This window comes from Acanthochromis polyacanthus, chromosome 7, assembly GCF_021347895.1.
Source record: "Acanthochromis polyacanthus isolate Apoly-LR-REF ecotype Palm Island chromosome 7, KAUST_Apoly_ChrSc, whole genome shotgun sequence".
NCBI lineage: Eukaryota > Metazoa > Chordata > Actinopteri > Pomacentridae > Acanthochromis > Acanthochromis polyacanthus.
The window spans coordinates 23038500-23062767 of record NC_067119.1 but is presented as its reverse complement, the minus strand read 5'-3'; the positions used below and the strand labels follow the sequence as shown (position 1 = coordinate 23062767).

The window sequence follows — 24268 nt, the reverse complement described above, 5'->3', positions numbered from 1 at the left end:
CCTTGGCCTCACACAAGCTCACATCCATCTGAAACCCCTGCTCACTCGGCTGCCACAATCCGCGCTGCTGCTGCCACTGCCACTGCTCCCCATCCACGCTGCTGCTGAGCTTCACTTTGCTATCGGGTATTTTTAGAAGATCTTGTGTTCACGCTGAATTCAGAGGAATAAGGACTCAAATTTTTACCCAGTCAGGCTTTTGTCTGATGTTGCTTTTGTAATGAAACAATGCAACACTAAATTTCCAATAATAGGCAGCGCGATTGATATGTCTGTCTCTTTTCTTTTGCTCTAAGGAAGAATATTACCGTCTTAAATGTGTTGATTATTTTTCACCGTAGTCTCAGATATCTGGGCAATGTCTGTAACATCAGGAGATTCACTGTACAACCCCAAGGGGACCATGCTGTTGAAATTGCTGTTAAGTCGAGAAAAAATACTAAGAATCCGTGCTCAGTGCTCTCCTTCTTCTGTAGCGCACAACTTAACCAGACAGTGTCCTGCCAAAGTCCACACCACTGTTCCTTTCCACTGTCATCTGTGCCATTCCCACACCAAAGGCCAGCCTGTAAAATAATGTGGCGCACAGGACCGTTCTCAGCGCTTAAATTACTCCGATGACCATAAAGAGAAAGCAGAGGGAAGAAACTGAGACAAAGAAAAGTGAGCTGCAGCTATGAAAAAATTAGAAAAAAATAATGAAAATGTGAATTGTATTCAAACTTTTCAGCGAAAGTTGATCTGATATCAAACTTAATAACACTCAGTAACATCAGCATTACGAAGTGACCTGGGGGTGGAGAAGAGTAAAGCAACGCCCACCACCACCACACACGCCTTTTCCGTCTCTTGCTGTCAATTTTTTTCTCTTTTTTTTTTTGTAACATTCTTTTTCAGCCCCGGCTCCTTCTGCCCTGTGATGTATGGCTTTTTCCTACAGTGGCTCTTCCAAAGTGCAGCTCGTGATGTCATTAATTTTATTCATACTTTATGGATGCTCTGTCTGGAAAAAAACGAGAGAAAACGAAGAGGGACGATGTGAGAAGAGAGGGAGGAAGATAGAGAGAACGAGAGAGGCCTAGAGAGGCAGAGTGAGAGAGAGAGAGAGAGAGAGGAGAAGAGATGGTGTTGCGGAAGGAGATTTTCAGTGCAGATGCATGTATAATGAATGAGGGGGCACTTTGTTTGAAACTCCAGCCCGGCGCTTCACTTCAAGGTTTGCTGGGCAGAGTGGGGCCTTGTGATCTCACACCAGCCACTCTCTTTATCCTGCCAATAGATGCTTTCACCTGGCACTGTGGTTCGACCCAGTGGAAAAACAAATAACCTTGTGTGCGTATAAGAGAAACCGAGAGAGACAGAGAGGGAGAGAGCGAGAGTAGTGACAATGGAACAAGGGACTGGGTGGAAAGGGTGAGGAGCGGGTGAGAGAGAGAGAGAGGAAAGAGGTGAGTTTGTATAACAGCACCATTGCAATGACGGCCAGACGATACTGAGGAGAATACTGGCACCTAGCCCACACTTCCTAAATAGTGCTCTCTACAGAAATAGCGCAGCCTTGATATTGACTTTTGTCTGTTGTGTGTGTGTGTGTGTGTGTGTGTGTGTGTGTGTGTGTGTGTGTGTGTGTGTGTGTGTGTGTGTGTGTGTGTGTGTGTGTGTACGTTTGAGCATACTCAATCGGAGGACGGTCTCATCGTCTGGTGAAGACTTTTTCGCTTTCTTTGTATCGGTGTGCATGGATGTTTTTCTGTTCCTCGTGTGTGTTTGTGTGTAACGTGTGTGAGTAAGGGAGTCTTTATTTGCCTTTATTATTATGGATAAAAATGGCCTCTGTCTTATTTTTGGCCCGGTGCTGGACTCAGTGTTTTATAAATAGCTGAGGAAGTGCGGGGGATACCTGTCGTGGCTCCAGCCTCCCTCCAGCAGAGTCCCAGTTCCTCCACGTCACATCCATCTACCGCCGGCCCACTCCGGGCTACGACAGAGCAGCTCCCCTGGGGGCCGAGCAAACAGGATGGGACTCAGATTGAGGGTGTGAGAAAATCAGTCTCTGGAGCACAACACAAAAGAGCTCGCAGTTTAGCATGAGAAGCCTCGGCCGATACTGTCAAGTTTTGTAAAGTGCAGATTAGAAACTAAATAAAAAAATCAAATTCTCTTTACAAATGCTGAGCAGAGTGTAAGGCTTTTTAAAAGAGTCTTAAGATGGCAGCACAATAGAACATCTTCAAAGTGAGAACAGTGTTTTTCAACACTTGAGTCTATGAGTGTAAGGTCATAGGGTGGTTTTCGCTCCTCTCTGCCATCTGTATGTCGAGGTGTCTTGTTAATTTCAGTTCGGCATCTCAAGCATATGCCATGTGAACAAGCCTGTGAGCGTTAACTTTCTGTCTTTGCCCCACTTGTGTGCACTGTTTCCCTCACATTCTGCTCTCACTTTCTTAAGGGATGATTTGGCTTCGGATTTGCGAGGGTAGTAAAAAGTGTTGCCATTCACAGCAGAAGTGACTTATTGCAGCCTGTTTATACTTCATCATGTAACAGTTACTTAATTCTGAAAGGTTCAGATAGTCCGGGGTCACAATCCTTTTTACTGTCTCAGTTATGTGGGTGGATAACAGTCTTATTGGTTAATCCTCCTCGATCACACCATCTAATTGTTTGCTTCTGAAGCCACATTATCACCCGGAGATGGCCTTTCATCTGTAATTCTTTTAAATGCGAGCGTCATCCGCTGCTGCATCCCAACCAAAGATATTGTTCACACTTTAAATGAGTGGCACGCTGCATCTTGGCCCCTTATAATAGGGGCCCCATAATTATGTTTAGAGTGGGACAGAAAGAAAGAGAGAAACCTTTAAAAAGCTCTGCTGCCCTTGGTGGACTGTCTCTTTACATAGCGAATGAAAAATCATTTCCTTTTTTTTTTTTCCCCAATGTGCCCCCCCCCCTCCACCCCACCCGCCTTTTTCTCTGTGAAGGGAATTGTGCTGCCTGTTATTAATGTGCTTTTGACAGCTTAATTTGATAAGCGGGCTACTTGTTAAAGAAACCTTGGATTGTTCTCATAGCAAGAACATGTTTTTTTTTCCCCTCCCATGTTCTTCAAAATGCTGCCGCACAATCTGTCGATGACCCAGTTCTGAGAGATGGTCGAAAACAAGAGCAATGCAAAATCCATAGGGAGAAGAAAGGAGAGAAGGCAAGGGGGTAGCAAGAGAGAGAGCTAGATAGATAGATGGAGAGAGATGGAGCGAGGAAGGATACTATAAGTAAGAAAGGCATTTGTGGGAAGTTAACTCAAATGATTTTCTTTCTTCTCTCTCCCTCCTGCCTCCTTCTCACTCTACCTCCTCCTGCAACCGAGCAGCCTACCTTCTTGGGCTCCTCTTCCCCCTGTAGCGTAATCGGAAGAGAAACGCTGGGAACGATAACGGGGATTAGCTTCCACTGCTCGCCAGTTCCCCTTGGTTAAGTACACGTGTAATGAGTTGTTTATTTGGGATAATGCACAGTAGGCGCAGCAGAAGCCCAGAGCTGCCCTCACCTCCCTCCTCCACTGCTTATATAGACACAATTCCAACAGATAGATGCACCTGAAGTAAATGTGTAATGCAGCCGTTTGTGCAGAAATGTAACATACGCGGTGCGAACATGACGTAAGCAGGTATGTACACATATATACATTCACACGCTCAAGCCTCCTACAAACACACCCTCCCGTACAAATTCCCACACACAGCTGTGATGCAGGTCACTAGCTGTGGCGAGTTGTGCCGCGAGAGAGAAAAAAAACGGGCAGTTTGCAGTTGAAGGGTTCAGTTAAATATGTGTGTGTGTCTTGTGTGTTTGTGTGTATGTTCTCAGGCCTTCGTTGGGTCACAAGGCCGGGGGATTTTTCTCAGGGTGAAGAGAAGGGGAAGAAATTGAATGATATGAGAAAAAATAAAGGGAAAGGAACCAAAAGAAGGGATATGCTGTGCCCACTGGTCCGCGCGCGTGTCCGGTGATCTTGTACGCGAGTTTGTGTGTATGCACATGAAATGGAAAAAGCTGTTGCCTTGTGGAAGGGGGGGGGGGGGGACGTGCTCTGCTATCATTAGCAGGGGGGGAGTTAGGGTAGGAGGGGGGCAGGCGAGGTTATGTGAACGGTGCAGCTGTGCTCGCAGCAGAGGGATTTGAGTGGAGGGGAGGGGGGGGGGGGGGGGGGAGACTCCAGGCAGCCAGGTCCTTCACTGAACCACCAGCTTGCAGAGCAGATGAGAAGAGACGAGAAAAATCCGACTGAGCGGCGAGCCTTGCGAACCGAGCACAACTTTTGCCGCGCCGCCCCCTCTGTCCGCCGTCCCTCCATCCCCCTCCCCTCCACTCCTTCACTCCTCCGCTCCTCCACTTTATGGCAAAAAATAAATAAATAACGACTGATGCTCGATGGCAAGGATAAGAGTGCGAGAGAGAGGAAGAGGAGGAAAAAAGAAACAGTCATGATTTATATACGGCGCAGGGCCTGCTCTTCTGCCAGCCATTTGCGGTTTTGCTTTCCATTTTTATCTGGCATTTCAGTCAAAACAACTTTAATAATAATAACCACAATGATATTAGTATTAAAATCATTTCTAAGTTAATATTATTAGTAATAATGATACAATTTATAACCGTTTATTTTCCAGTAACTGTATCAGGAATACAGAACTCTCCAAGTTTCCTGCATTTTTGCTTTTGTTCAGGGGATTTCCCCACGACTTGACTTGCAATTCTAAAATCACTCAAATTTGTATAAAGCTTCCTTCCCCGCCTTTCTCTTATTTTCCTCGCTGAAAAAGTTGGAGCCCACGTAGCGAAGGATGGCGAGGCAGACGGAGACCCAAACTTGCTTGTCAACCCGTGTGATCAGTCGCTGTAGAGAGACAAGGCAGAGGTGGCTGAGAGACGACAGAACACAGAATGGCATCAGCGTGCACTGCTAATGCATTCAGCCTGCCACCGTATCCAACAACAAGGCGAAAATATCACACAACTCACTTCACAAGATGTTCCTACAACAACAACATCAACAATAACAGACATACAAACGCACACACTCGCACAGACACACAGTCATACAGTCGCACACAGGCATGCACACATGCATAAATAACCACACGCAGCATGTTAAAAACCAACCATGAAGAACAAGAATTTGAAAGCAAACAAACAAGTCAGAATGTAAGCAACTTGTCTCAGACTTTGTGACAGAAAAATAAATGAAAAATGAAGAAAAAAACACATTTTGTTTCATGAGAAAAGGAGTTAAAACACTGTGGTGCACCAGATGATTTCATTTTACGATTTAAAAGAGAAAAAAATTGAAAAAAAAACAGGTTCCTGGCAGGTTTTAGCAAACGTGTGAGCTACGTCAAGTACAATGGTGAGCGCTGAGCTAAAAATAGAGTGTGGTCAAACAGCAGTAGTTCTTTGGCAGGAGGGGTCATCTCTGTGTGATACAGCAGCCTTCACTGTAGCCACACATTGAGAGCAGAGGCATGCTGCCAGAGCTTGTAGATTCACAGCAGTAATTTAATATTTGTTTGTCTCTATTATTTCATTCTCCCCCTCTTCTCCTTCTCCCTCTCTCTTTTGCTTATGGGGGTTAAGTAACAGTACGCTTTATCAGATTACTGGGTCTGAGGTCTCTTTCAAACCTCTCCTTGCCATCTTGATGTTGTGCAGCTGTGCAGACTCTTTAATCACACGCTATCTTTTTTCACTCACCCTCTCCTCCTTCTCCTCCCTTCTCCTCGTCCTCCCTCCTCCTTTAACATATGTTAATTGGCTGCTTTCTGTGACAAATTACGAGCGCTCACTTTGATGAGGTCGGGTTGTGATGGTGCTGGGAGTGGAGTACAGTGGAACTGCCAGACCCTCACCAGTTCCCCCCTTAACCACTCCAAAAAAAGAGCGCGGCACCCAGCCGATGACTAATGAGAGGCTTGGACTGGGTCTGGCCTGGCTCTAGCCGTGGTGGGGCCACTCCCCTAAACAGAGGCCGATCTGTAGGTACCGTATGCTGCCACACGCCCTGCACACTCCACAACCTTTCGCCTCATGCACCCCACCACCAGCACTCCCCTGGGAACTGTAGCACGCTGTGAGAGTAGAAGAGTTCAGACTATATGCTGAAAATGATTCAGATTTTCAAGGCCGCTGTATGTTCTGTCAATTCCTACTCGCTGAGAATGAAAAACTTTTCGATACCTGCTGCTTTTGGAATTAAAAGCTTTCTTTATCTTTGAAATTAGACTTGAAACAAAGCACATAAATTATAGATGCGACGCACAACTTGTGTCTCAAGTTTACATTGAGCATGTGTGTGTGTGCACGCGTTTGTGTGTGTCTGTGGTGAAAAGACTGCCTGGAAACATTAAACCAGCCTTGCTTAAACAAACACTAACAGTGGAACAATCTCTGTTTAATGATGCTCAGCGTCAACAGGGAAACAACGCTCACCAATAATCAGCACAATCAGCTTGTGGTAACGACAACAGAAAATAGTGAACCTGACGTCATCCTGAAAGAGGTTTTTAGAATCGTTTCAAGTGTTGGTGGTGGAGTGTCAAAATGTGACTCTTGTGCTCAGTCTCCTTTTCTGCCTCTGTCTCTTTCTCTGTCACCATCCCTCTCTCTCTCTCCCCACACTATGATCTAGGTTACTTGGTTTCCAAGCAGAGCACAGGGACCGGAGGAAGAAAAAAAGAAAGAAAAAACAGAAGGTCGAATCTATGAAGGACATCCTTGTTGAAGTGTGCAACCTTCTACTTCTCTGCAAATTACCCACACACTGTGCATAGACTCAAAGCAGAGCTGTGGCTCTCATTTCGGCTCAGCAAGCCTGCGACCGTGACATGTAATGCTGTTGGAGCTTCACAACGACAGGGAGAGGTACCCTTTGTGCTGTCGACTTCAGTAGGTGCTTGTCGTGGTCATAACTTAAAAAAAATATTCACATCATGTCATCATTTCATTGTGGAATCCAAAAATGCTGACGAAAAGATGCGAGAGAATAGTAAATTCCACAACTTCTCTGTAGATCTGTCAGTTTGCTCATACCGACTTAGTTACAATAAATAAGCCCGAAAAAGGAAATTGTTCTATTTACCTCTTCCCATCAGCAAGTATGCAAAACAGGTAACAACCCATGAGCAAGCACGCATTACCATAGACACCCAGCTGACAGACGCTCATAGATATACCCACACACATACATGATGGAAAGGGTGACAAAACGAAGCCGGTGAAAGAAAAGGAAGTGCACCAGGCGCCTTGTGGTTGCGTGAGGGTTAGCCATGTTAGCATTAGCCCGCGGGCCTTAATTGAGGCCAGGAGGGAGCATTTAATAATTGCTGTCACAAGATCAAATTTAATTCTCCTCTCTTCACAGCCACCACTGCTGTAGGGTAGAGTGAAACAAATTGTCATCAGAGATTTCTAAATGAACAAAGCTTTTAATTAGGGTGATTAGAATACTGTGGCAAAGAGAAAGAGTAAGGGGGTGGGGGGTGTGATGAAATCATCACTGGATCGGCTTATCCATGATGTCTGGTGTTGATACAGTGGAGAGTCGGGGCACGCGACTGCTGGGAAGTTATGCCTCTACACAAGTAAGCGACCCCGTCTTCTAGAAATTACACCATGTATCACTAAGTTGTTTTCCTGATTACACTGTGACGGCATTCATTGTCGCTAACGGTTCAGAAGCAGCTCATATTCTTCGAATGAATGAACACTACAAGAGCTCCTGGCAGCGCAGTTGCCAGGATGTGGCTGGGATAAATGACAGATTTACATCCAATGTACTGTCTGTCATTAGGTTTCGGCAACAAACTTACTTTGGTTAAGGTTTGGCTAAGTGTAAGCTAACACGTTATGTCTCAAGGCCTTTTTTATATTCAACCAGACCCAATGTTTTTCTGAGCTTATTCAAGTGATGCCAGTGCCTAAACACGACTATGAATTTGTCATATATCGCTGTAGTGACTACTTCTAGATATTGTGCAGCCAAAACATAGTCATCAGTGAACATTTTACTGATACGAACACATTTACAACTAGCCAAATTGACAACCTTTTATTAGAAAATGTAATTTGATTTCTCATTCACATTCAAAAAGTTCTTTTTTTTTGGACAAATTGGTGGAATATAACCAGAATTTCTAGAAAACCAGGTTGAAGCCTGGCCCAAGTAGCAGCGAGGCCTGAGCTTCAGTTTTAAACCCATGACACAAACACACACATCCACACACCTTCTACCCTTCTCCCCCCACTGGAGAACATTGCTAACATCCTGAGACATTGTCATACTCGGCAGAAACATAATTGGGTGAATATGTCAGTGCTTTGTGTTCTTAGTGACATGACTCCCGGCTGTTCCTGTGGGGGCTGAGTGCACTTATTGAAGGGTTTGTACCGCAATTCCAGTGCACTGGATTGTTGTTCATTATGGCGTTGCTTGTTTTATGAACATAGTTCAGCAGACGCATTGGTGCGCCTCGAGCAAGCCTTGAGAGCATGTGATCATTTGTGCACGTGTGTGTGTGTGTTAATTTTCTGTTCCTGTACCTTCGGTGTCAGCAGTTGGTTGCACCTGGGTCCACAGGGCGACAGGTGGATTGAGACAGTGGTTTACTCTGACTGTAGCACGACATGCAGGGAGGGAAAGAGAGGGGAAGAAGTGAAATAAACAGTGGCAGTGTCGTTAAAGTGAAACTAAGCCAAGTTATTTGTGTTTAAACTTCAGATGTGTGAATTACCACAATCAGCACCACTTCCATATTCAAAACCATTTTAATATCACTTATTTTAATCCCTTTTGCCACATTTCCTCTGTGTTTCCAACTTGTACTCTATCACCTCTATTAAGATTATTCATTTTTTTTCTCTATTGTCTTTCCTATCGCTACTTCATACTTCAATTCATCCGCTGCCCTTTGTTATGCGCATGCCGTGGAAAGACTGAATGTACCAAATGGTGATTCATTCCAGCCTTTTCCGGTGCCTCTACAAATTGTGGCTCGTCTTTGGTTCTGCTTTTTCTTCTTGTCTCTTCTGCTTTTTTTTTTTCCCCCCTGATACCATTTTTTCCAGCTTGGCACAAGGGTGTGTGGTGAGCTGCGGTCCTCAGAGTTTATTTGTTTACCACTCAAGGCTATAAGCCACTGTCACAACTAAAAAGCTGCTCACAATTGACCGGGAATGCCTTTTTAACCACAACAGCTACTCTTTCTCCCTGCCCCTGTTTGTCTAGCTTTGCCTCGTTTTCACGCGTGGCCTCTTGCTCGTCTGCCTTTTGCCCAGCAGCTGCAGCTTTTACAGCTCTTGGCCTCCTTTCAGAGAGGGGGGTTGACGCATTGTGTCAAGTCATTTTGTCCTTGGGGAAGTCAGCATTGGGTTATGGAAAGATGGCTCTCACCTGTCTCCATACTGGCTCTGACGGATGGCTACCTGTCTCCATTGCTGCTCTGATAGCCCAAGGCCTGTGTTTCCTGGTGCTGAGTGAGGACTACAGCTGCCCAAACGAAGGGCAGACCTTCCTACTCTTCTACCTCCATTTCTACCCACTCGCTATGTTTACCTGATACTACAGTGGTGTAGGCAAACCACTTCATGCATAATTCAGTGTCTAATTCTAAAAACACATGCTTTATTGAATTATAGAAAACCTGATTGTCCCTCAAAATGTGCTCTTATGAAAACAGGAAATTATGTAGGTGGTGTTTTTCATGAAAAAACGAGGCAAGGAAACAGAATGGTATTTCCACTGATTAGAGACATGGTACTCAAATATTGAACAATTAAATATGACCGTAAACCGCTTTAATGTTTAAATTTAGAATATAAAATTATTGTCATAGAAGTTTTCTACAATGTTGTACTACATTTTACACAAAAAAACAGACAATATTTTCTAGTCCTTGCTCTTCCAGTGCAGATGATTTAGTTTAGTTTAGAAACGTTTAATTAAGTTTGATTTTGTTTGGACACTTATTGCAGCTGAGGTGCTGAATTAATAGCAATTTAAACACTTTAAAATACCAAATATTGTGTCACTCCCTTTACTCCAGTACATGCCAGACTGTAAGTTAAAGTTAATCAGTTTAGGTAAAAAACCCTTTGCATTGTAAAGACTCATTCTCTAATAAAATGTTTAGTCTTGTCAGTGTTTTTGCAATATACCCATTGTATTGTGGGAAAAGTAAAGATCGTGGAAATTTTTTCTTTGGAGTTCCTTTGTAAATGAACCTTTGTAAATTTCAAAATATGGCTTCATATAAAATCAAGAAACATTTAAGGACCTAGAAGGTCTGAAGTGTTTTATATTAAGAAAGCATTTGCTTCTGTTTATTTCTCCTCATTATCTGTCACTGGAGATAAAAGGGGAGAGTCACAGTCAGGTTTTGATTCCCAATGTATGCTCTGTGAACAGAGTGATTTAGGGAAGGAAACACCTTTAGCACCTTTGATTGTCTGTGTCTGCTGATGTCATGTCCTTCCCTTAGGCTGTGTGTGTGTGTGTGTGTGTGTGTGTGTGTGTGTGTGTGTGTGTGTGTGTGTGTGTGTGTGTGTGTGTGTGTGTGTGTGTGTGTGTGTGTGTGTGTTTCCTGTCTTTCTGTCCTCCAAGACCAGGGGGCTGAGCAGTTGGATTGAAGGATAACAGGGGAAACGGTGCTGACAGGATCACATTAGTATAAAAATCAATTAAGCTTAAAGTTGAAGTATGAAGTTTTGGATTGAGAAATTGGTTGAACCGTGGCTGGCAAGGAATTGAGAGCTCATATTGTAGCGCTTGAGCTGCTACTTATAACAATATACTTTGTTCCGTAATGTCAGTCACACTTGTGAGCGCTTGGCAGAGTGTATAAAACTTGTGCCAACTGCAGGGTATTGGCTCCCTCTCCTCCTCATCAATAGACAGGTGTCTCAGTTCTAAGGCACCTAGAGATTGAAAATAGAATACATGTGAAACCGTCTCTGTCTCGCTAATGATCCAACTAAACCATGATCTAATAGAGTGAGACAGGTGAAGACATATTCTCCAACACACACACATACACACACACACTGCAGCCTCTCAAATTCAACTTTACCTAGAATGCTCACTGGGAAAAAAAAAAAGGAATGAACACATTACAAGATGATCCACCACTATCACTCTAATCCCCAGATGTACATGTGGCTAATCTCTTTAGCTGCTAACACGTTAAATTAGCCCTAATATCTGCTGAGATTCAGAGCCATAGGGCCCACCTACGTGTGGGCTACCGCCCAGGTTTAGGTCACTCTTCTTCCCCAGCACTCAAAAAAAGATACAGACATTGGAGTGGGGCGGTGGAGGCGGTGGGGATTGAGGGAAGTAGCAGTGATAGCCATTCGTCACCCTGCCTATCTCGCTCTGACAGATGGGGAGTGCAGCGTGCCACATAGAAGAGTCACTGCCTGTAATGACATTAGAGGCACAATGAGACCTGATACACATTTTTCTTTTCCCATCCTGCCTGGCCATCGACTCAGTCCTTTGCTTGATCCTTCCCCTCCTCTCATTTCTGCTGCTATATCTCCATCCACCCTTACAGGAGATAAAGTGCTGTGTACTACTATTTCCAAATCAAAAGCCCAAACACACATAAATGCACGCAGAAACACATCCACATTTGTGCAAGCAAACATGCACGTCACTGCAGCAAAAACACAAAGAAACCTCCAAAAATCTACACAGCGGGAAAAAAGAAATTCTTGAACTGAAAAACAAAAATAAAATTCTTCTTCATGACAGAAATGCTCCAGTAAAAACGGAGCACTTTGAGTGTGTTCTGACATTCAGATTGTATTTTGAAACCTATATTAAAGTGCTTTTTTTGATTCTCTTCTTCCAGGAAATGGGAGTTTATTTAAAAAGAGAGAACGTTTATTTAATGTACCATACACCTCCTAAAAGGTTTACTTACTGAGGTGTAATATGTTATTTCAAATCCTCACAACCGCATCTCCTCGGACAGGAATACTGGCATTTCATATATATATATATATATATGTATATATGTATATATATATACATATATATATATACACACACTTTTTTATATATATATAATTTTTTCGCTCTTTTTATGGGCTGGACATATGCTATTACCAAATGTGTTGCAGATGTACCATGTGTGGAGGCTGTGCTGCCGAGGTGGGGTTTCTTGGAAAAACATCACCAATCCTGTCATGATAAATCACCTCCCCCAATTTGCTATAACGTGTAGGATTAGGATTCGAGAATAACTGTATCAGCAGAATTCTGCACACTGTACACTTCCAGGAGTGCTGGTTTCGTTTTTAAAAAAAAATTCCCTTTACAATTCTCTGAATGCAGAAACGGCCCCCTACATTATTGCGCGCAACTTTTCCTTTTTCGTGGACCTAGTCTTTATGCACATTTCTGCTCATTTGCTGTCACGTCCATTCTCTTCGTCCACAAACAGAACTCTGCAGCTGTCTTTCAAAATGATGAATTAGTCCTGAGCATGACTCAAAGTAAAGTTCCCTTTTTTGTTGCCCCCTTGATTCAGAGGAGTTTGTCTTGAGTGTATGTCCTCAATAACAAAGCCACATTAACAAGCACCCTACAGACGTCTATTAGAATGTGAAAAAGCGCCATGTGCTGTATATTAGTTTTTAGTGACTAAACACTTGGGAGAGAGGCGACCTAGAATCAAGCCTTGTGGTGCACTGAGTGTATATGTTCTCATTGTCCTCTCAGCTACACTTCTGAGACACAGAGAGAAAATGCTCATTAGATCTATGTGCTGAATCGCTGCTCCCTCTCCATCTCTCCCATCCTCCCCCAACCTTCATATCTCTCTCTGTCTCTCTCTCTCTCCCTCCATCCGTCTGCTTAACAGATGGGAGGGTCGTGGGTACAGCTCTTCCCCTCCCCCTGGAGAGGCCTGGTGCCTGTTCAAAAGATCCCTCTTTATGCTTCAATCCATTTCCCTCTCCTCACTCCATTTCTCTGTTTTCCTCTCACCACTCTCCTTCTCTTTCATTGTCACCTTTCCAACTCAGAGCTCGAAGATATAAAGCAAGCAGAGGCGCAACCGTTGTCCTTCTGTCTGCTTGGTGCCAGTGTGCTCTCTGACCTTGGCAATTGCCCACCCCGGCCTCCTTCCAGTTACCAGGCTAGTGTGAATAAAAGCATACCATTAGTCAGAGTCCACAGAGTCGATACAGGATCTCTTTTGTGTATTCTTCATTTTTACAAAGCCTCATTCCTTCTTTTCCTACTTCAAGATTAGTAAATTGGTTTAAAGTGCGCAAGCCTGTTAGTTCTTTCTGCTGTCTTGCACTGTGTGTCTTAATTTCCCCCTTGTTACTTTCTCACCTCGTTTGCCCTCTCAAGGTCAGGTGTCAGTGTCAGTGGGCTGCAAAACATTCCTGCTGAGGACCACTGTGCCATGCCACTTGACCACGTTCACTGAGCGCCACTGGTTTCCCACACTTCCCTCCGTTTCACTGTCTTGCCGTTGTGAGACTAAATTGGATTTAGTGATTCAGTGGTAATCTGTTAAGTTAACCGATGCTCAATCCACCACAGGAGAATCAGAGGGAAGGGAGCCCGATGAGGAGGTGGGCACTCGCTTTTTTTAAAATTTTTATCCAGGATCTGCATGGCACTCAAATGGGACGGGGGCGGTGTGAGGAAAAGGGGTGGGGGCGGTGTGAGGAAAAGGGGTGGGGGGTGGCAGGAGACGGGGAGAGAGAGAAGCGGGGAAGGAGGGAAGGAGGCAGCTTGCGTAGTGTCGGAGGAGGTAGAGGAGAGTTGGAGGGGGGAGCTGAGGTGGGGAGGCACCAACACGGGGCTAAGCGGCAGCAGAGCCTCACCTCAGGGAGCGTTGGCTGGTGCTGCAAGCCAAAAGCAGGGATTAAATGTTCAGGACACAGGCTTAATCTTAGTGTTAGTGTTACGTAAGGCCTAAGGTGTTGCCCCAGCGGGTGTTGACATTGAGAGGTTCAGTTCTGCTCAGCATGCTGTGGGAGGAACGAGGAGGAGGTGTAGGCCAGGAGGCAGGGATCATGGAGGTAACGCCTCCTTGTTTGGAGCGATGCCCGGGCTGGGTAGTGTTGAGTACAAAGACTGGGAGGGGATGATGCTGTCAGCCTGTGATTGAGGTACGCCGGCTTGATTGATATCCTTGTCTGGCTGTCTTGTGCCAAGCGCCTTAGTGTTGGCTTGTAATCCCAGTTTGTCTGACAACATCCTTTTTTGTTTTCTTCCAGAGGGCAGCTCTTTGTTTTTCTGTCTATGGATGGGTGTGTTTGCGCAGAGCAATGCTAAAATGTTTTGGATAGCCTCTTCAGAACTGCCACAGAGTTATTTTAGATCTTGTTATTATTATGATGGTGTAGTCCGGCTGTTGTCCTAACTGCCAAATGATGCATTTGTGTTCCTATCTCAATTCTTCCATAAGTGGGTGTTTTCCAAACCATCATCACAGGAAGTTTGTTTTTGTCATTCATTTCATCATTGTTGAGACTGTATTGTCTCACTTTGTTTTCAGTTTTCATGCGATGGAAGTTTTTGGCAGACAATATTGAAAAAAATACATAATGATCGATGTGACGTTATTTTGGAAAATATATTTATATATATTTACTAAATCTGTGTTTTGTGCATGAAGGTCCACATTATTGTAGTGCCTTAGGCTTAACAAAACTAAACATTACTGTTCTATGGATTTCACAGCCCGCATTTTCTGTTGCTCTGGAAGGATCCAGGATCATGTGCTGCTGCTACGGGCCTTGGCCTGTCACTAGGAGCCACAGTATCCCTGGATGTCTCTATTACTAGCTTTCATTATCAATGTCCTACTCTCTTGCACAAAAAGGTCAAGTGCATAGCAGTGTGCTGCACTCACCTCAGGGGTATAGCTCTTTCTTGTGCTTCCTCATGCATGTTACTCAATAAATACATGGATTCGGGTTAGAGGGAAGATAATAAAAGGAAAGGAAGTGCACTACAATGTGTAGGTATGTGTGCGGCAGTGTGCAAAAGAGAGAATATGAGAGAGTGAGGAAAAGAGCAAGGGTGTTTGAGAAAAGAGAGAGAGAGAGAGGGAGTGATAGAGAGAGAGAGACTGACATGTCTTTTGGTGAAGCGGTGTCGTCTTCCACATCAATGTCTGATGCTTGTGCTGCCAGGTGCCGGAAATCTGGTTCAGAAAGGAGAGAAGAGAGAAGAAATGGAAAGTAGAGAAAAAAAGGCAGGGTAGATGGAGGATTTTTTTTTATGTGACGGCGCTGACAGCTCCCCTGCATTGCACTGAGCTTAAATAATGGGATGCTCATTTGCATAACGAGGGACGTTATCACCTCTACTGTCAAAAGAAAACACAACAACAGTTCTTCTGCTCCTCCCTGAGATAGATTGGGTTGGCCTACTTTAGCACTCTGGAGAGATGCACTGGAGCTCTGGCTTAGCCAAGCTCACACAAGAGCACACACACATGTACAGACACCCACACCCACACACGTACACACGCACACACACACACAGTCATTCACTCATGCAAACTTTCTGGAGCGCAGCTTTCTTCTTGCAGTCCAGCACATTAGCTGCTGGCCTCCACCTCTAAAACACAGGTACAAACACAAGGAAACGTACAAGTGCATTTATTCCCTGCTGCTCAGATGCTCCCACTGACATGTAGTATCTCCAGCTGGACTGAGTTAATCTTGGAATTTTGTTTGATTTCTGTGTCTAAGAAACATCCTTTTACAATGCCTCAACAGATCACTCTAGGCACTTTTTTTCTTACTTTAATTTCGCCGTTGTTTTGCCAGAACACGGCAAGACAGAGCTCAGTTTTTACATCTGTATTCCATCCTGCAGTTCACATCTGCCATTTTGGGGATGAGCTGCAGATAGAGTACAAAAAGTTGTAGCTGGCACTTCCACTGTCAATACAGTGCAGTTTCATGGGAAGAAACAAAATGTATTTCTCAGTCTAGAGGTAATGTTACAGTGTTGGTGATTAGAGCGTTTAAGTTAGCGGCACTTCCAAAACACTGTCAAACTCTCTGTGAACGAGGCGAGATCCTGACAGCGCTGTCTCCTCTCATAGTCGGTGCCTGGGAAAAAAAAATGCAAAAACTGATTTGCATGATATCGACAGTGAAAAACACAGCGGTTCTCACAACATTGTTGACAGATTCTTTGTCTTTCTTCACCCTCCCTTGTGGCTGCCATGATGCCACTTTTATTATTTTTCTCAGTATTTTGCCATATTTCATTTCATTTAATGCTTATGCTCTCTCCCCACCCCTCCCTTCTGTCTTGCAGGTACAGATGCTGGAATCTTTGAGTTGATTGGAACAAATAGAAAGCGGAAAAAAGAGACAGATAAAGGAAGAGCAGAAGAGTGAAGAGAACGAAGAGAGAGAAGAAGAAAGAGGAGAGTGAAGAAAGCTTAAAGTTCTTTAGAAAGAGGAGAGAAAGAAAGAGACGGGGACGATGGGGAGGAAAAAGATTCAGATCACGCGGATTATGGATGAACGCAACAGACAGGTAAGTCCCTGGGGGATGGGAGGATGGATGAGTATGAGGATGGGGGAGAGAAGGAGTGGAGGAGGGAGGAAGGAGAAACACCCTACACCCCCATAGCCCTCAACAATGAAGGTCTTCTGGGAGTCTGGGCAATATGTGAACTGAGGGACAGAAAAGTGCATACAGGGAAAGCACAGTTATTGCTTTGGGTGGAAGAGTTCCATTGGCGTATAATGGTGCATTTCTTTCTCTTCAATCCAGCAAGCCAGCATGAGAGCATCAGCAGCATGTTTCCCTAAAACGGATTTGCATGAAAACATTTATAATTTTAAAAATCCATTCTGCATATCACTGCACGGTCTGAGGGGCACAACCTACGCACAGATGAAGCACCCTTCACACACCCAAAGCCCTCACACCATGCTACCCAGTTTAGCTCTCTGCCAGTGGAATATTACCGGGCAGAGGGTGGTAGCCCCAGAGAGGCAGGGTGGGGGGAAATATAAACAAACAACCAAACAGAGATGGGATGGTCTAAAGTGACACACTGGGAAACAAACACTGAAACTATATGTTTCTCGAGCTAAATCAGTAACTGCAGTACCGCTGTAGCTTTCCTCTGCACCAGATGCATTTTCAGACACACAGCAATTTGAAAACATCCCAGTCAAACCGCAAATGTAACAATTAAACCCTTGCAAGACACTTTTTTTTTTAACAACAGCCGGCATTACTTGAGAGAGACATAATAAATTGTGGACAGCAAGATTCAAGTAGACACTACCGTCTGTGGCAGGAAACAGATAGAGACAGAGCTCTCTCACTGCCCTTGAGGCCCACAATCGATCACTTCCTGTGGCACAGCTGACCACTGACACTTTGTCAGCTTCCTGGCAGCCCAATTGGATCCATACGCTGCTAACGTGGCCCCCAAGATCACAGGTCAAACACATGCACTGGCACACACAGGTCTGAGCACAGATCTGTTTCATTGCTTCTGAGACACCTCCATTGTCTGACAGTCCGCATTAATGCTCCAGTCATTTCACAGCTCGCTTTATCAAACACAGGCCAGAGTGAAAAGTCAATGAATTGATTGGGCTGTACTAGAGGAGTAGATGAAGCAGCTTTTGACCCCTGTCGTGACCGATCCGAAGTGCGATTGCAAGTAACAAGAAGACACCGAGGAGGAAGTGAGAAAGCGAGGGCACCTGTGTTTTAAGAAGCGACTCTCGTTATCAGAATTTTGCTGCATGCTCACCTAAGAAACAGGGTAGATTCACAGAAGTCCTGCACAAAAAGAAGAAAGATCATTTGAAAAAATAGCAGGGTTGCAAATATGACACTATATACTGGTGTTCACATTCAAAACCATGTATTTGTTATGGAAGAAACAGCCGGGCAGACGGAGAGACAGCAAGAGCAATTAGGAGGTCAAAGAGTTTTAGATGAGTACTAAGACTATCATGTTGCAGCAGCACCCACACTTCCTCCTTACTGTTATCTCAGCCCTCCTCTCTCACCCCACCTTAGACTCGTCCTGCAAGTTGTACCAGGCTCTCCGACCTCTGAGGATAAGGAGGGAAAGAGGGAGACAGGAAGGACACCTGAGGGGAATCGATGCCTGAGATATCCGGGCTTTACTTACAGGGAGAGGAGAAGGCAGGGGAGAGAAAAAAAAAGGGTTCACAGAAGGGAAAATCAATATATCACTGGATTTTGTTGTTTTGATCTTTAAAATGATAGATTACTTATTTTGTTGTTGTTTTAGCGAAGTAACGATTGCCCCCGACATGACGTCATGGAGTCATGTGGAAATCACCGCATGTCCTGTGGGGCTTGTGGCGCTCGATGTCATTCAACCTACGGCCTAAATAAATGACATCATGCCATTTTGAGGAGGTGGACATCACAAGATTGGGACAGAGACAGACACAGAAACTTAAATTTTCTTCTTTAAAGAAAAAAAACGGAAGCTTTGGCTTTGCATATTTTCACTTCCTTTTTGAGGATATGTCCCAGAGCCCTAGCCAAATAAACACCAGAGGACTGCAGTGTTGCTGTCAGCCTCACATTCTTCACATACTTTTACTGTTTTACGTCTCAAACATTTTGCTATGTTTGATAGATTGGTAGAAATTTTAGGATCAGTGCTATTATCTATGATATGTAAAAATATCATATATGCACGAGCATATACAGTATATGTAAAGATAGGTAATACTGACATCTAAAAGCTTGTTGAGTCATATAAAAAACAGAACCTGGTACAATTCCTGTAGCCTTTCCCTGATTACTACACACCTTATAATGCAGCCCTCTTTGGGGTGGCACCACTCGGTGTAGCTGTCAACGCTACCTTGCCACCTACAGGGCTATACTGCCTCCCCACCCCTGCTCTCCTTGCAGTAGGTGCATCGTATTGGGCACAGGTCCTGGCTCTCTCTGGGCGGCCACTTTGGGCTGCCACCCCCAGGCCCCGAAACACTTCCCCAGAGCAGTGGCAGAAGGGCCAGGCCTCCCTGGCGTTGACTGGCTGCCCGGAGCTCCGTACAGTGGGCAGCAGTGTGTGAGCCCTGGCTCCACGCCGCCCGACCACTCAGACCCTCTCCCAGCCTCGGGCACATGAAAGAGCCCCCTGTGCCATAAACTCATGGGCTGCACACAGAGAGCAGGCTCTCTTGATCCAGCTTGCACACAGATAGACAGACACACACCTACAGTACAAGATACACGTGCAGGTGTGTGTGTGCACAGTGGCATAGACTTGAGACATAGCAGATTATACGCTCACACACATACTTAGATGGTACATTTAGCGCCTTTCTTTATGCAGCGATGGACAAATACACACTTGTATTCACATGTGTACGTCTATCTCTCTGGTGTCCGTTTTGGGGATCGACTAATTTACTGCAATTGGCTCTAATTAGTGTTACCTCTCCAGCCAGTATGCTCAGTGGGGTTAATTGTTTGACACGCTTGTTTGTGTGAATCCTTGTGTGTGTGTGCGTGTCTTTGTGCGGGACATGTGGGCTCCAAGGGGGAAGGGACCCAGGGCCAAAGGTTAAACATGGATCAGGTCATCAGTGACAGGAAGTAAAACAACAGGATCTCCTTACTCCCACAAGCAGCAGTCACATTAACACATACTTGGCTGAGGGGAGATTAAAAAAAAATACATGTTTTTACATCTTCCTGCACATGTCTTCTCTCCTCCCTCACCATGTTAACCGCAGCGCCGCCGCTGAAATAAGGGGTCTTTTTGTTTCTACGACAAAGCATTCTTCCCTCCAATCAACAGCACTGGGGTGAGAAAATGTGTGAGCGAAATTAACAGCAGGAAAATAATGAGGCCCACAGGGTAGCTCCTCACCCCTGCACCCCTCCTCTAATTCCCTGTTTCCCACCTTCTACCATCTCCTTCTTCTACCACAGCGAGTGGCACTCTTCTCTGTCATATGTTCAGCGCTGCGAGACCTCACCTGCAAAGGGCTCAATAAGCTCTCACCTGTTCTCCGCTGTGGTCTTTTTTTTTTTTTTTTTTTTTAATTTTTAGCCTCCTTTTGTTCCATTTCTTGTTCACATGTTCTGTACTCGGTTCATTGTGCTCTCTCACTTCGCTCTATTTTTTTTTTCTCACCATAAAGCCTTAATCGTTTGCATAGCTTTTCCTTTGTTCACCATATGACTCACTTTGTCAGACTTTTCATCTCTCAAAGCAGAAGTCTGCTTATTTATCAGGCTATATTTTAAATGTTTTTGAAATTGTGTGGAGAGAATTGTTATTTTAAACATTCTGGTGCACACATATTTGTTAAAATCTGACTATGAAAAAGGCTTGTTGCGCTTACAGTCTGGAATCTTTACAATTTAAAATGTACTTTGAGGTGCCGGCTCACAATCTCCAAGTCATTTACACCTCTCAATTTTTCTTCCAAGTTAATGAAAGCAGGGGTTAATGGGGGTTTCTTTCAGCAGAAATCACTTAAACAATCAGACCTGTGATAACATACAGTCTGTGTGAACCAACAGCTTCCTTTTAGGAGAAAAAAAAGTTTTAGGAAAAATTAATTTTAAAATGGAAATAATGTGCTTTACGTATCCTGCATCGGTGTCAGTGCCATGCTAAATGCGTATCCATCTCAAAATGAATGACGACAGAGTTATTTTTGTCATTCTGACCGCTTGCAAAGTAACATCCACTTTTTTTTTAGTCAGTGGGTATATCCTTTTCCAGTTGTGGTTTTTTAGCATAAACAGGAACATACAGAAGAGCATGGCCATTTCAGCGCTATACTGAAATGTAATTAGTAGCTCTGGCTTAAAAAAAATATATATATATATATAAACCAGCTTGCTTTTTAACACACCTATAGCTAAAACTAGCACAATTAAGATGCCACTTTATCAGTTTCACAGATTAGCTTTTAACCAGAGTGGACACTTTTAATTCAGACACTCGATGGAGAAATGTTTGGAGTCTGCTGCCTCCTTTATTACTGTACGATGAAGGCAGAAAGGATGATAAGTGGAATTTTGAGGAGAGGGAAGAGCATAGCATATATTAGAGGTGGGACAAAGCCTCTTTTGTCGTAATGCCTCTCTTAACAGCTTCTTTGGCTGTGAGGCAGAGTTCAGGCCAAGGTCTTGGGCTCCTCTTATTCCTTTTGCGTAAGCCCATGTCTTCCTGCTTGGCTCCTGACAATGGGATAAGTGTTTGTCTCAAGACAAATCGTGCTGCTCCATAGGTGACTGACATCTGTGTGTGTGTGTGTGTGTTTGTGTGTGCGTCCACACGGCCATGTTTGGTTTGCTAACCAGCAGTTTTTGGTGCCTGTCTCCATTCCTCCTCTTCCTTCACCTCCTCCTCCCCCAGGGAAGCAGGCAGGAGGTGGGAAGCAGAAGCGAAGCCATTGTGAAGGGGAAGCCACTGGCCTCTTCCTGTTATGAGAGGAAATGCATACAAATGTGCTTCCTGTGCGTCCGCCCCCTCTTTTCTCCCTCCTCTTCCCTCCCGTCTTTCTCTCACCCATGTGGCAGAGAATCAGCCTCTATCCCCTCCTTGCTTAGTGTCCCTCTGGTTATCCTGGGTGTTTTTTCTCTTTGTTTGCCAAAGGAGATGTGACATATCAGATTTTTACATATTGTTTATTTATACTGGTGATTTTGTAGCAATAGAATCCGCATAATTACTTGTAAATTTGCACGCTTACCGAAAAAAGTAAAAGGAACAATTAAAAGAACGAAACTCAAGTGTGCTGAATAAAAATGTACAAAACAGACACTGTGAAGATATAGGTGAAGGTACCGTGGTTAAGTGTTTACGGGGGTGTGTGTCTGAATATATTTGTGTATGTATCTGTGTTGCACTGCTTGCATCTAAATCTCCCCTGGGAGGGAGTTGTGGAATAAGATAGGGATAAACGAATAAGTCGTATGTTGCTATGAGCCCATGTGTGAGGGCTCAGAGTAGTACTAGATAGCTGCCTGTATAAACTAGAAAGAGATTTGGGGTTTTGGGAGTGTGCAGATGTTATGGTGTCCTTCACAGGGTTAAAGAATAGATCCTGAACTTTGAAAGAAAATTGTGTTCTAACACTTATTGTTGCTAAGAGCTTTTCCTTCATTGAGTAATCTCTTACAAGGTTAAGCTGTTGTTGTGAAATTTAGTTAGTGTGTATGAGTAAGAAGTTTCCAAGTACAAATATTCAAGGAGACTTTGAGATATAATCAGGCCAAAATTATGAAATATTTGTCATTATTGATGAAATGCCAAAAATAATGAGTTTTGAGTGTATTATGGGTAAATTTTTACCTTTTAACAACTTAAAATGAAAACCAGATTACCCTAGAAGCATATATTGACAGTTTAAAAGTCCTCGCCGCTGACGTCTTTCCTCAACGATGACCAAAAAATGGTCGACAAGATTTTCTTGTGTGCGTACATTTGCGAGTGTGAAAATAGGTTTCACACTCTGGTTACCAATACACTGTGAAAAGACACTGTTGGATTCTCAATCACACACACTCACGCAGGTTCCTTTTACCAGCACGCACAGTGCTGTAATGTCGTACTCTGTGTTATTAACATGGTGGTGTGTCTAATAGCACCCACTGACCAAAGAAACAAAGATTACACCCACACTGACATATGGGTGGCGTGCAATAAGTTTTCTGGTTTAACAACTAAGACAAAGAACTCATTCTGTGAAAAAAAAGAAAGAAAGAAATGGTTCGACTTCAAGCTGGAATAAGCAGAAGTCTGAAAAAGGGGGAAAAAATGTTGGAATTTGAATGTGCACCACCATCCTGTGGGAGCTCCTCCCTCTTCTTTCTCTGTTTGGGCCTCTCCAATGATACAAGCACACACACAAGATAATCAAGCTAAAAGTCAACATTAATTTGTGGCTTCACCAAGGATTCAAACCACTCTCCAAGTGAAAGTCCTCCACCTAATCCATTGCACCACTGCATCCTAATGTCACCATGCACTTTGGTGCTCCTTATACAACCTTATCAGCTCTGGGTAAAAAGACCGGTGATTGTTTAAATTCTCCAATCATGGGCTAGTTTTTCTAAAGACCTTGCCTACCTCAGCTTTAATACAAAGACCTAACAGCAGTGTCGCAATCACAGGTGGCTGAACAAAATTCAAATTAGAAAAAATAAATTAAAGCAAATTATAGTAAATAAGTGTAATTTCAGGACAGTGATATTAGTTCCCTAAATACAATTTTTGTGAACATAATGGTGTATAGTTAAAGTTTTTACAGTCATCCATTCACTGCTTACCAAAAGACTTAAAAAGTCTTCATAAGCTTTTAGTGTGTGATCATAAACTCCAAGCTTTTTTAATAATGTAAAATGTAATTTATCATGATCAAATACCTATAAATGTTTGTAGCTCAGATGTGCCATTTATAGTATCTGTTTTTTCCCACTCAGGGTGCAAAACAGCAGCTCCTCGAAAGCAGGTCTAGAACGGCAGTTCACAGCAGCTGTGTGGGATGAGAGAGCTGTTTTGAGCCTTCACAGGAAAGGCCAGTGTTGACATCACCAACCAACCGGGCTAAAAGGGTCACATGATAACATCATGTGAGGCCATGAAGTCACGACAGAGTTACCTCAAGCAGTGAAATTTAGTACCGAACACAAAAACTGCACAGCGCATACCGCATGATGTCCCCGCGCGTAGTTACCGTCAATTAAGGCAGCATTCAAGTACAAGCCAACTGCCTTTAAAAATGTGTACTTGTTTTAGCACAGTATACTGAACATGCCTGTGTATTTATGGATGTATACGCATAGTGCATGGTGTAGGTAGCAGGTTGTACGTGTCAGGTTGAGATATGGAGGTGTGGTGTGATATTTATGTAGGTGTTATTGTTTGGTCAGTTAAGGCCTTTGATAATCACACTCATTCTCTTCCTGTGGTGTTGTTAAAGTCATTCTAATCATATGTGTGAATTATAATGTGTGGCAAAGGCATTGTACACAGTTCCTCATTTAAAGTGTGAGCTTCAAGACAACTTTGATTGCATTCTGCTCTTCTTTTTGAGAAGTGAGAAGCAGAGAAGGAATGTCTTCCAAGTTACTTGTTACACTGATGTTTTTTCTATGCGTGTTTAGCTGTTTTGATATTTGCAAGCGGCGCACTAATATGTGAGGGATCTGAGTCAGCATGGCACCTTTGAGACTAGC

At 43.8% G+C, this 24268-nt stretch overlaps 1 protein-coding gene across 13 annotated transcripts in view; it reads left to right on the top strand.

Moving 5' to 3' along the window:
- Window positions 1-24268, top strand: part of mef2cb (myocyte enhancer factor 2cb) — a 63511-nt gene that overhangs the window by 7597 nt on the left and 31646 nt on the right. For 10 of the 13 annotated variants that reach the window (XM_051950417.1, XM_022192842.2, XM_022192789.2 and 7 more), the window contains exon 2: window positions 16361-16585. In XM_051950417.1, coding sequence (XP_051806377.1) covers window positions 16532-16585 — 54 coding nt within the window. In that variant the 5' untranslated portion in view covers window positions 16361-16531. Of the gene's footprint in view, window positions 1-6688; window positions 6950-16360; window positions 16586-24268 lie in introns of all 13 variants that reach the window. The other 3 variants (XM_051950416.1, XM_022192768.2, XM_022192780.2) reach the window with 3 other exon arrangements.